Source organism: Homarus americanus, unplaced genomic scaffold (assembly GCF_018991925.1).
Source record: "Homarus americanus isolate GMGI-L3 unplaced genomic scaffold, GMGI_Hamer_2.0 scaffold48354, whole genome shotgun sequence".
NCBI lineage: Eukaryota > Metazoa > Arthropoda > Malacostraca > Decapoda > Nephropidae > Homarus > Homarus americanus.
Genome location: NW_024723833.1, coordinates 1,580,037 through 1,592,188, shown reverse-complemented (window position 1 = coordinate 1,592,188; position 12,152 = coordinate 1,580,037). Strand labels below are relative to the sequence as shown.

At 45.6% G+C, this 12,152-nt stretch overlaps 1 protein-coding gene across 1 annotated transcript in view; it reads left to right on the top strand.

Annotated features, from left to right (window-relative positions):
• The first annotated feature begins 7,744 nt into the window (after window positions 1–7,744).
• LOC121863719 overlaps window positions 7,745–12,152 on the top strand; it is a 40,613-nt gene continuing 36,205 nt past the window's right edge. Inside the window, exon 1 of the mRNA XM_042362462.1 lies at window positions 7,745–7,932. Coding sequence (XP_042218396.1) covers window positions 7,779–7,932 — 154 coding nt within the window. The 5' untranslated portion in view covers window positions 7,745–7,778. The remainder of the gene's footprint in view (window positions 7,933–12,152) is intronic.

Here is a 12,152-nt window from a genome sequence, read left to right as displayed (position 1 = left end):
TCCTGAACACAGCCAAAGCAGAATTCAATAAACTACTGCAAGACGGCATCATTCGTCCTTCAAAGAGTCCCTGGGCATCGCCTCTTCACATGGTTCCTAAGCAAACACCCGGCGAGTGAAGGGTGTGTGGCGACTACAGAGCCCTGAATCTTGTCACCAAACCTGACAGGTACCCTATTCCGCATGTCCAGGACTTCCACCACAAACTTCATGGCAAGACTATCTTCTCGAAGATCGACTTGGAGCGTGCCTTCCACCAGATCCCAGTAGTACCTTCAGATACCCAGAAGACAGCCATCACCACTCCGTTTTGACTCTTTGAGTACACTTTCATGAGTTTTGGCCTACGCAATGCAGCACAGACTTTCTAGAGGTACATGGACCATATGTTTCGCAACCTCGATTTTGTCACCGTCTACATTGACGACATCCTCGTCGCATCTTCGATGCCTGCTGAGCACCACCACCACCTACAACTCCTTCTCCAACGCCTGCAGAACAACAACATGAAAGTTCATCCTGCTAAGTGCGTCTGTGGAGCCTCTGCCATCGATTTCCTCGGTCACAGAGTCTCGCCCAGTGGCATACAACCCCTACCACAGAAGATAACTACGATTAGGGAGTTCCCCAAACCTGAAACGGCGAAGAAACTCTTGAGAATTCCTGGGTTTAGTCAACTACTACCACCGCTTCATTGACAAAGCTGTCACCGTCCTAGTCCCCCTATACAACCTGAAGGGACTCCCAAAGAAGTCTCACAAGCCTCTCGTGTGGACTCGAGAGGCTGTTACGGCATTCACCACTATCAAACAGCACATTACACGCCTCACCCTCCTGGCCCACCCCGCGCCTAACGCCAGGACCACTCTCACAACAGACGCTTCTTCTACTGCAGTGGGAGCCGTCTTACAGCAGGAGATCAACGGAACTTTCATGCCCGTTGCTTTCTTCTCACAACGGCTTCAACCACCACACCTCAAGTACAGCGCCTTTGATCGAGAACTGGCCATATACCTGGCTGTCAAACATTTCCAGCACTTCCTCGAGGCCCGTCAGTTCACCATCTTCACTGATCACAAGCCCCTCGTCCACGCCTTCGCTTTAGCTTCCCAGTCACATACACCTCGTGTCCTGCGCCACTTGGCTTACATCTCGGAGTTCTCCAGCGACGTCCAACACATTAAAGGCAGCCACAACGAGATCGCCAACGCCCTCTCTCGTTGTATATCCAACATTCTTCCCTCATCTCCACCCATTAATTATGGGCAGCTCGCCGCGGCTCAAGAGAACGACGAAGACCTGGCAGCATACAAGACATCCCCCTCAGGCCTCACACTCCAAGAACTCCCTGTTCCTGGCACGAACATAAAATTGTGGTGCAATGTATCCTGTGGGCAGCGTAGACCATTCGTGCCTCACGTCCACCGCCGCGCTGTTTTCGACCGCATCCATGGTCTCAGCCACCCGGGTGTGCGGGCCTCCCAGCGCCTCCTCACGCAACGTGTCGTCTGGCCCAGCATCAAGTCTGATACTAAGAAATGGGCTGCCCAGTGCCTGGCCTGCCGGTCCTCCAAAATATATCGTCACATACGGGCCCCCTTAGGAACCATCCCTATTCCCAAAGGACGTTTTCAAGTAGTACAACCTCGACATCGTGGGACCTCTTCCATCATCTTATGGTAGCACCTACATCTTCACCTGCATCGACCGTTTCACCAGGTGGATAAGCGTCCATACTGTGATACCTTGAAGACTACCGTCCGCGCCCTTCATGTGTCGATTGGGTTTCCGTTTATTTACCAACCTATCATCTGGCCGAGGCGGTTTGTTTGAGTCTGTCTGGCAGGACCTGGTTCTCGGCGTCTACAAATAACGTACCACCCTCAAGCCAACGGCATGGTAGAGCGGTTTCACCGGCAGCTGAAGGACGCACTCAAGGCACAGCACGACCCTTACAGCTGGACTGATGCACTTCCCTTAGTGCTCCTTGGCATCCGTGAGTCACACAAGGAGGATATGGACTGTAGCCCAGCAGATCTCACACTAGGCGAGCCCCTTCGCCTACCCGGGGATTTCTCACTCCCTCCTGACCTCCACCAAATCACTCCTGCCATTCATCACGACGTACTCCAAAAGCTACGACAAGCAGTTTCTGCATTCAGAGCTACTGCTCCACGCCAGCCTACTCGGCGCCCTGAACACATCCCTCCTGCACTACTCACAGCCGAGTATGTTTTCGTCAGGCATGATGCTCACCGCAACCCAGTACAACGCCCCTACGATGGACCCTTCCAGGTGGTTACCCGTTCAGCAAAGTTCCTGACGATTATCCGGAATGGCAGACATGACACCGTCAGCATATACCGATTCAAACCGGCCACCTTACCCATTGGGCCCCCAGCCCAGCAGCACCACCAACAAACTACACCTGCACCAGTCTACCCGCAGTTACCACCGGCAGCATCACCACGCCCATGACATTTCTGGGCACCCTCTTTTCACCCTCAGGTACCCCCTGCTCCTGTCCTGGACCTTGCTGCTGTTGTAGAGCCTGCTCCTATCATAGACCCTCCTCCCGTCATAGAACCTGCTCCTGCCATGGACCCTCCTCCTGTCATAGAACCTGCACCTGTCATAGACCCTCCTCCCGTCATAGAACCTGCTCCTGCCATGGACCCTCCTCCTGTCATAGAACCTGCTCCTGCCATGGACCCTCCTCCTGTCATAGAACCTGCACCTGTCATAGACCCCCCTCCTGTCATAGAACCTGCTCCTGCCATGGACCCTCCTCCTGATGTCGCCCCTGACCCGGTCATCCCAGCTAGAGACCATGAGGACGCAGCCCCTGCAGCAGCAGGAGCACAACAACCATTGCTTGTACAACCTCCTCTAATCCCAAACCCTCTTTCTCCCCCTAATTCTCCCGCAGGTTTTGTGTCACTAGATGGAGTTATTACACTTAGCGGCCGAGTCGTACGTACACCTGCCCGGTATGTGTCATGTGTGGGACGCAACCCGGACAATATCCAGCCTCCCGCCGCGCCGGGAGGGGAGGGGGAGTATTGTAGTGGCTCCTCTCCCCTACAACCCGCAACTGAGCTCCAGCCGCGCCCCTACCAGCCAATCAGCGTACAGCCACATGAACATGAAATGCTAGTGACAGGGGGGAAGGAGGTTCAGGGGAAGGATAAAGGGAGGATTGAAGTGAATTTTAGGAGGAGAGAATAGGTGCAGTGGCTAAACACCACTTGCGTGAGGGAGTATAAGTTGGATGCAGCAGCAACTCGCCCGGACGCGGCTTGGAGGCGGCAGGGCAGAGTCAGGTTAGCGTCAGGTGCGTGTTTGGTTGGGCCATGGTTTCTCAGTGCTTGGTCGGCTTGATTGTGTGTGTTGTTTTCTTGTGTAGAGGAAATGTCTTGGTCTTCTGTCTTGGTATTCTTCTTAGCTTGATGTTGATTTTCTTCTAACTCTCCTCCTCTTCTTGCTCTCTTGAAGTGTCCATTCATTCGTGTTTGGGTCTTGTTGTTCGTCTTCCTCGTGTCTTATGTCCTCATAGGTGTGGAAAAAGTCGGAGACGGTGAGGTTGACCACGTGGGCTTCAGCTCCATGGGCCTCATGGTGTTCTTGATTCTGTGTGGTGGGTGTCTTTTCTTGAGTTTTCTTTTCTTGGTTTTTCTTTTCTGCTGGTTTTTTCTTGTCTTGGGAGTGTACAGCAAGGAGGGCCTCTTTGTAGCTCAGTTTCTTGTCGAGTCGAGCCTTGGCTATCCTGCATTCCTCCTTCCATTTCGGGCAGGTCCGATCGGCGGAGGAATGTGGGCCGCCACAGGCAGCGCATTTTTTTACTGTGTTGGGGCAGACCGTGTAGCGGTGTCCGGGGCTGCTGCACAGGGAGCAGGTGTCCTCCTGCACTTCACACTTGTTGACAGTGTGTCTGTAGTGCTGGCATTTGTAACAGCGTTTCGGTCTGCAGTAGGGCTTGACTGGCACAGTTACCCACGCCAGTTGAGCCTCCATGGGTAAGGTTGTATGGTGTCCGATGAGGGCAGTGGTGTCGGACAGCTTCTTCACAACTTGGAGTTGCCCCTTGAGGAGCTCACTCAGCTCTGCTTGGTCCACGTGGGAGATTACACCCAGCTTCAGGTTGTCCCACTTGTAGGCAATCCTTTTAAATGGAATGCCGTTGATGTCTGGGATCTCCGCGAGCTGTACGGGCATACCCTTCTCGGCGAAGGTGATCTTGATGTCACCATGGAGCTTCAGTCGTTCCACCTTGGTGACCCGCATGATCTCATTAGTTTCAAAGAACTTCTTGAGGACTAGGAGGTTTAATTTCTTGGGGCAGGTCGGCGTATCCGGACGTATCCGCGCCACGTTATCAAACTCGTAACCGTTCATGGTGAGAGAGGGTTAGAGAGTGGTTGACTGAGGTTAACCAGCTACGCCGAGAGACTAGGTCTATGCAGTGGACGTAGGGGTACGATCGCTGACCTAGTCTCGACCTTCAACCTCCAGCTCAGGATCAGAGCGTTTCACACCTTACGCTTAAGCCGCTGTGATTGGCCCTCTCGCTACGCTCACCCCAAATCCTGATCCTCGTAAATTGTATAAATACGGCCATGCCTGGCCAGGGAGACCATTCTACACTCGGCTACCGGACCAGCAACATCTCTCACAGCTCCTCACCACCCAGCTTCCTCAGAAACCTCCTCACCCTACAGGACCTCTGAGCAAGTTTCTCCTCACCTAGTCACTCCTAAGCACTGCGCTGTACAACAATATATATATAGAAAGGGCATTGTGAGTTTCTATCCTATCCCATTCCTGGGTGTGAGATATCTACATGTACGTACGTTTGTGTGCCCATACTAAGAGAATTGACAAGTGGCCACATACAGTACGCTACAGCATCACAGCCGCCCTAGATAAACCGGCAGATATAGATACCACAAAAGGATCACGAGAAACATATTGGAAAAGTTACTTTGGTTTATGACGCTATTAGAGTTGTGGGGTTTTTGGGATGTTTGGTTCACACTCAGGATGGGATGGAGAAAGGAAACTCACAATGTGCTCTCTGTATACATGTTGTATTGGATGTACAATGCAGCTTGGTGCTGGGAAGGCAGCATGGTTACAGGCGTGATGTAGAGAGAGCTGGTTGGTGAGGGTGCTCAGAGGAGGACAGCTTGTGGGTCGCCATGCTCGCCGGCGGGAGCGAGGACCGCCAGGCAGGCGGAGGAGGAGCGAGGGCCGCCAGGCAGCGGCGGAGGAGGTGTTGCTGGCTGGTTGGTGTAGGTAGAAAGAGACAGGTCACCAAGAGGTCAGGTCTTAATTAGCGAGGGGTAGGCGTGGTTTAGTAGTTGACCCCCGCTCCGTGACGTATGGCGGCGCTGGTTGACCTAGACCACGAGGCACACACTGTGGAATTCGTGGGGTCGGCTATGCAGCGACAAACAGCGTTTGTAGGGGAGAAATCCACTACAATACTCCCCCTTCCCTCCAGGCGGTGTAGGAGACTTGTTGTCTGCAGGGTTGCATAGCACATGTGAGGCAGAACGGGCGGTGCGTGCCTCATGTGAGACAACGGCGATGGCGTGGATGAGCCGGTCACTGGAGACAACTGTCTAGATACACAATATCTGTGGGAGTAGAGAGGGAGAAAAAGGGTGTGTGGAGGCGATGAATGTTGTGCTTCCCTTACGGCAGGTACAGAGTCGTCAGATGCGCCTGCTGGGGTGTGTGGGCCTGGGTCAGGAGCAGGGGCTGCGTCAGCAGAAACGGATGAGGGCTCGTGACAGCAGCTGGGTCCACGACAGCAGCAGGACGCAGGACATTAGCAGGGAGTACCTGAGGGAGAAAAGAGGGGTGTATGGGTCCGCACTCAGGAACAGCGGCCGCGTCAGGAGAAGCGGCATGGGGTACTGCTGGGCCGGGGTCGGCGTCTGAGGCAGGACGGGTGTGTTGGTCTGCGTCAGGAGCAGGGGCCGCATCAGGGGCGGCAGGGGTTACTGCTGGGCCGGGGGCGGCGTCTGAGGCAGGACGGGTGTGCTGGGGTCGGTAGGACGTGGTGCTTGGGGCAGGAAGAGGAGCTGGCGTTTGCTTAGAGAAGCAGTGCTGCTCTAGGGTGTCTAACCTGCGGTGTAGAGACAGTAGTTGTAGAGCCGATGAGAGCTGCTTCTGTGTGGATAAGCCAGTCTTCCATGTTGCTTGAAGACTGGGAGCGTGATCAGTTTCTCCTCCATCCTGTGAGTGGTCACTCCGGGGTCACCATTTGTGGGGTTTTTGGGATGTTTAGGTTCACACTCAGGATGGGATGGAGAAAGGAAACTCACAATGTGCTCTCTGTATACATGTTGTATTGGATGTACAATGCAGCTTGGTGCTGGGAAGGCAGCATGGTTACAAGCGTGATGTAGAGAGAGCTGGTTGGTGAGGGTGCTCAGAGGAGGACAGCTTGTGGGTCGCCATGCTCGCCGCAGGAGCGAGAACCGCCAGGCAGGCGGAGGAGAGGCGAGGGCTGCCAGGCAGCGGCGGAGGAGGAGGTGTTGCTTGTTCAAGTAGAGAGGCCAGAATGAATCTCAATGAAGAGACAGAGCTTATATACCCAGCAGCCGTGAGTCATCTATGAGTCATGTTGGGAAAACCCGAGAAACTCGCTGGTCTTTTGACTCAGTTGCTAGGATACGGTGACATCTGGTGACGCCGCCGCCTGGTTGCTAGGGAAGGTGGTAGCAGCTGGTGGCTGTGGCTACGCAGTTGTAGGCAGTTGTAGGGGAGACGTCCACTACAAGGTGTTGCTGGCTGGTTGGTGTAGGCAGAAAGAGACAGGTCACCACGAGGTCAGGTCTTAAATGGCGGGGGTAGGCGTGGCTTAGTAGTTGACCCCCGCTCCGTGATGTATGGCGACGCTGGTTGACCTAGACCACGAGGCATACACTGTGGAATTCGTGGGGTCGGCTACTCAGCGACAAACAGCGTTTGTAGGGGAGAAATCCACTACAGAGTAAGGGATAATAGTTGAAAAGTACTGAAGTTCGAATTGTTTATTGATTTTTTTTACGATTTGATAAAAATTATAACATATAAAGTGTAGTAGTGATAGGAAAATGATTAAATTGATGACGAAGAAAACCATTTTTCTCTGAATGATATTAAGTAGGAGTGATTTTTGTGAAAAAGAAAGATTTCAAGAATTGGAGTTTTATGTATCGACCTCAGTAAAGACAGCAAGTTAGATATTTTTTTAGTAAAATCTTTAAAGGAATTCACATTTATTCAGCATGTATATATATATATATATATATATATATATATATATATATATATATATATATATATATATATATATATATATATATATATATATATATATATATATATATATATATATATATATATATATATATATATATATATATATATATATATATATATATATATATATATATATATATATATATATATATATATATATATATATATATATATATATATATATATATATATATATATATATATATATATATATATATATATATATATATATATATATATATTATATATATATATATATATATATATATATATATATATATATATATATATATATATATATATATATATATATATATATATATATATAGACAATTTTCATCAAGATCAATTCGACAAAGTTTTATATTTTAGTTTCTTCTTTATCATTACATCAGCTTTATAATGACGTCATATCCCTGTAGCTCTCAGGAACCATTGATACGTCACGACGTCAACAAACAATTATGCTCAATATAGCCTTTGATGTGAAGATCTCTGAACTATTAGGATATTTTAACAGTTTTGAAAAGGCCATAAAAGAAATTCGGTCATTCCAGAGAGAGACAGGAACTTACTTCTGCCAGGCATGGAACCACATAAGAGATTCAGGTCACACAGGTTTGTATTCGCTTATGGGTTTGGTCAACATGATGGATAGATAGATCGAGTTTATTTTGTATTTAACAGGCGTAAAATCATGAGCACCTTTCATTACACTCAGAGAGTCTGGGAATTTCTAGTGTACCAGACGTTGCGGTCAGTTTTCGTTAACCACTCGTCACCTTTTTTCACATGAAAAATTAATTTTTTCCGGTAAATTTTTACTTTAGGACACGAGTCCGTAGGAGTTGACCAGTATGTTTTGCCAGTGTATTATGGTGTGTTTTAAGCGAATCTGACCTTCATTTTTACCCGAAATTGCTCGTTTTTTGCCCCCCCCCTCAATAATGTGGGAGAGCCTGGGAAATGGTGATTGGTGTGGGGAAGAAAACGAGTCATCTAACCTAACCTAACCTAACCTAACCTAACCTAGCCTAACCTAACCTAAATGATTCAGTAGTGGACGCGCCATGTCTGAAAGTACAATACCTTAGTTAGAGGTGGAAGTACCAGTGATACGTAAGAATTGGATAGAATGATCGTCTTTCTTGTAAAACTCAGCAATGAACTTAAAATAATCGTAGGAGCATAAATGACAACCAACCTCCACCACGGCCATTGTGAGACTGGTCACTGAATTTCAAATCCATACCTAGGCTGCTTCCTTTGAAAAATTCAAATGTGATTGGGAAAAAAAAAAATCGGGAGATGATATCGATACATCATTGGTTATGACTGGATGTCATCAGTCAATATTGCGCATGCGTGATACATAATTAACTCGGTTTTGCGTCGTTAACATCTCACAGACGAAGACTGAAAAGTATGTAAAATCAATTAAATTAAATTGTGTCGCTATTTTCTATTTTCGAATGGTATAAATGGGGGTTCAAAATGCTCAGAATAGCGAGATCTAGATGTTCAGTAGCTTATAACTTTCGGGCGCGCTGTGTCCTAAAGTAAACTAATACCTTTTTTGCTCGTTTTCTTGCTGTTTTAGATGATTCTGACATTTATCTTTGGGGCAAATCACTTTATTCTTTTTTTCTTTTTTAGTTAGGTTAGGACGTGGCCTGTTAGGTTTGGTCAGCTAACTTAACCTAACTAAAAAAAAACAAAGTGATTTGCCCCAAAGATAAATGTCAGAATCATCTAAAACAGCAAGAAAATTAGCCAAAAATTTATATTTTTCATGTGGAAAAAGGTGATGGGTGGTTAACAAAAAATGACCGACGTTGCTACATTCATGCTTCATAAAATGAACCAAACTAACCTACCTATCTTAATGTAATCTCGTTTAACCAAACCCAAACTAAAATAAACTACAGTTAATGGTACTTTTCTGTTAATTCATGAAAAAGGAGTAAATTCTTTCTTGTTGTCTCCAACAGAATATCGGAAATTTGATTTGTGCAATCAATATTTTAATGAAAATTGGGTAAATTTGCAGTTTCACTACCAATTGGTTTTTCACCAGAAGTCTTGGTCAGTTTATAGTCTTGCACCGGTCTTTCTTTCGCTGTTATTGATATTTATTTTGTAACGTTTAGACAATTCTAAGACATTTTTCTTCTATGATATTTCCATCAGAAATTAAGGATAACCGAGATATTAATTTTTCAATATTATTATAATCTTTTAGTCACAAGTTTCACCAGTCTTGTTTACTTTTGGCGGAGTAGGTAGTATTAAACCGGTCTTTATTTTGATATTAAAAATAGGTTTTTGCTCTGGTATTTGAAGAGTTTTGAACGAATTTGATTTTAATTTCCGCTGGAAATCACTATTTTTTTTTTAGTTTAACTCCCCACCCACACACCCCCCCCACCCAACAATCATAACGGAAAAAGTTGGATTTTTTTTTCGAATAAATCACATAATAAAATACCAACCAACCAGCAAAACCAAACCTAACCTAACCTGAGCTACCCTAACCAAACCTAACCTAACCTAACCTTTGTTCATGCCCCCATATACTACCTTATTCTGAAAAAGAATCAGGATCTCTGGGTCGTCAATGCACATGCGCTGTAGACGCTTAAGAAGTGAAGACGGAGGTAAGGAGGTGTCAGACTACGCCAAAAGTAAACACGACATGGTAAAACTCGTGACTGAGCTAATGTAATAATATTAATATCTCGGTTATCCTTAATTTCCAGTGGAAATATCATAGAAGAAAAATGTCTTAGAATTGTCTAAACATCATATCTGTCGGGAATCACATTCTTTGGATGTCTACATACAGGTATGACCGAAACTAAAATTTTACCGGAAATCAGTTGTTTTTGAGTTATCACCCCATCCAAAGAAACCTACCTAACCTTAACTAATTTCCTAGCTGGGAGGGGCTCCGCCTTCCAGACCTCATGGCATATTAAACATAAAGTACTTATTTTGGTATCTGGTACCAAGGAAAGCAACTTTGTTGAAGCATCATGGTGTAATTTTACTTTTTTGTGGACGTTTGCCTCACAAATGATCTAAAAATGACCTAACCTAACCTCCTAACTGGGGAGGCTCTGCCCCCTGGAGCCCCTGGCATATATATTTCATTTATGAGAGAAACATCATGGACAAAAAGTGTCTTAGAATTATCTGAACTGTTGATTGCAACCATAAACTTTTCAAAATGCTTTGGGTGGCAACAAGTAAAATACTGAACAGTAGTCATAAAAAAAGAAGGGTAATGTATGAGAACACTGCTACCACCAGAAGGAGTTGTTCAATTTCATTAATTTTTTCCACAGATGTCCTTATCATTACAGTAAGTATTTTAAGAGTCAACCTTGGTTAAGATTCATTTTAGTTACACCACAGAACTTCGTATTTCTATTTATTTAGCGAGAAAGAGCAAAAACTATTCTGTTACATAGCCATCTCAGATTTATATTTTCCAAGTATTTTAACCGATGAGACCTCCCCAATTACCATCAATATTGGTTGTTCAAAGTGGACAGGGCTTTGAAGTACAGTAGGCTCTCACCAATAACGTTTAATAGCTGCCTGAAAAACACCGTTATTAGCGAAAACGTTATTTGTGTGACATTAAAATACATGTAAAAAGGGTTTATTGGTGCCTCTGCCACAAGAATTTCATCCATTTTTTCCCCCTTGAAGCCCTGCCTAACACTTTTTGTTAGCTGAAATAAAAAGAATTGCTATTCAATCATCAAAATAAAGAGTTTGAGTAATATAACACTTAGTTTTTGAGGTGCTTGGTGTGATGATTGTTCCGTATCTGAGGGCCACTAACATTTGCATTCTACAAGCTAACCATTTCACAAGAAAATGCTCTGTTATCACTATCAACCTGTTTCTATCACTTTTATCATTCATAGCTCGCCTCGCATTTCCATCACTACCGAAATATTTTTAGCCAGCACAAACTCTTCTTGGTCTCCTCTAAGTTCCTCTTAATATTTCGCACTGTAGACTCAGGACAGTTCAATTTCCTCACTTTAAAAGTTCCCAGTCATTCAGGTGGCAAATCACTCCCTCCACCACCTCCCTAGCCCCCACAGGCAAAAATGCATTAGCCACTATTGATCACCGACCCTAACAACCACTGGTTATAGTGGCGAAAATCTCACGCGTGGGCGCAGCGCTGTATTCCACTGAGCATGTGTGAGAGTGAGGCGGAGTGGACAACTACGTCATCAACACGGCGGCAAACAAATGCTATCATTGATGCGCTCGGACGCTTCCCGCGAAATTTCCGTTATTCAAGAGAATCCAGACGTTATTATCGAAAATGGGTACCTATTGTAACTTACCGTTATTGTCGAAAACGTTATTGTGGAAGTCGTTATTGGCGAGAGCCTACTGTAGAGGGAAAATGTGGAGTAAAATGTTGAAAAGAACACCAAATAAACCTTTGAAAACCTTACCTAACCTTTCCTAACTTGTAAAAAGGTTAAGAATTGCTTTGAGTGTATGGATTCCCACCTCATCTGAACACCGAAAACAATGCCACATACTAAACACCGAAAACGTGACTAAGGTACCGGTAAGTCTTTTATGGTTTTAAGATTTTTGTAGGTTAGGTAAGATTTTCAAATGTTTGTTTTGTGTTCTTCATAGTATTTTATCCCATAATTGATCGATTTCAAAGCACTGCCCACTTTCAACAACCATGATTGTTGGTAAGTGGGGGGGTCGTATCTCCATAATGGCTCATTGTCAATGGAAATAAAGGTCAGATTCTTTAGAAGTAGCAAAAAAATTACTTGGAAAACCTA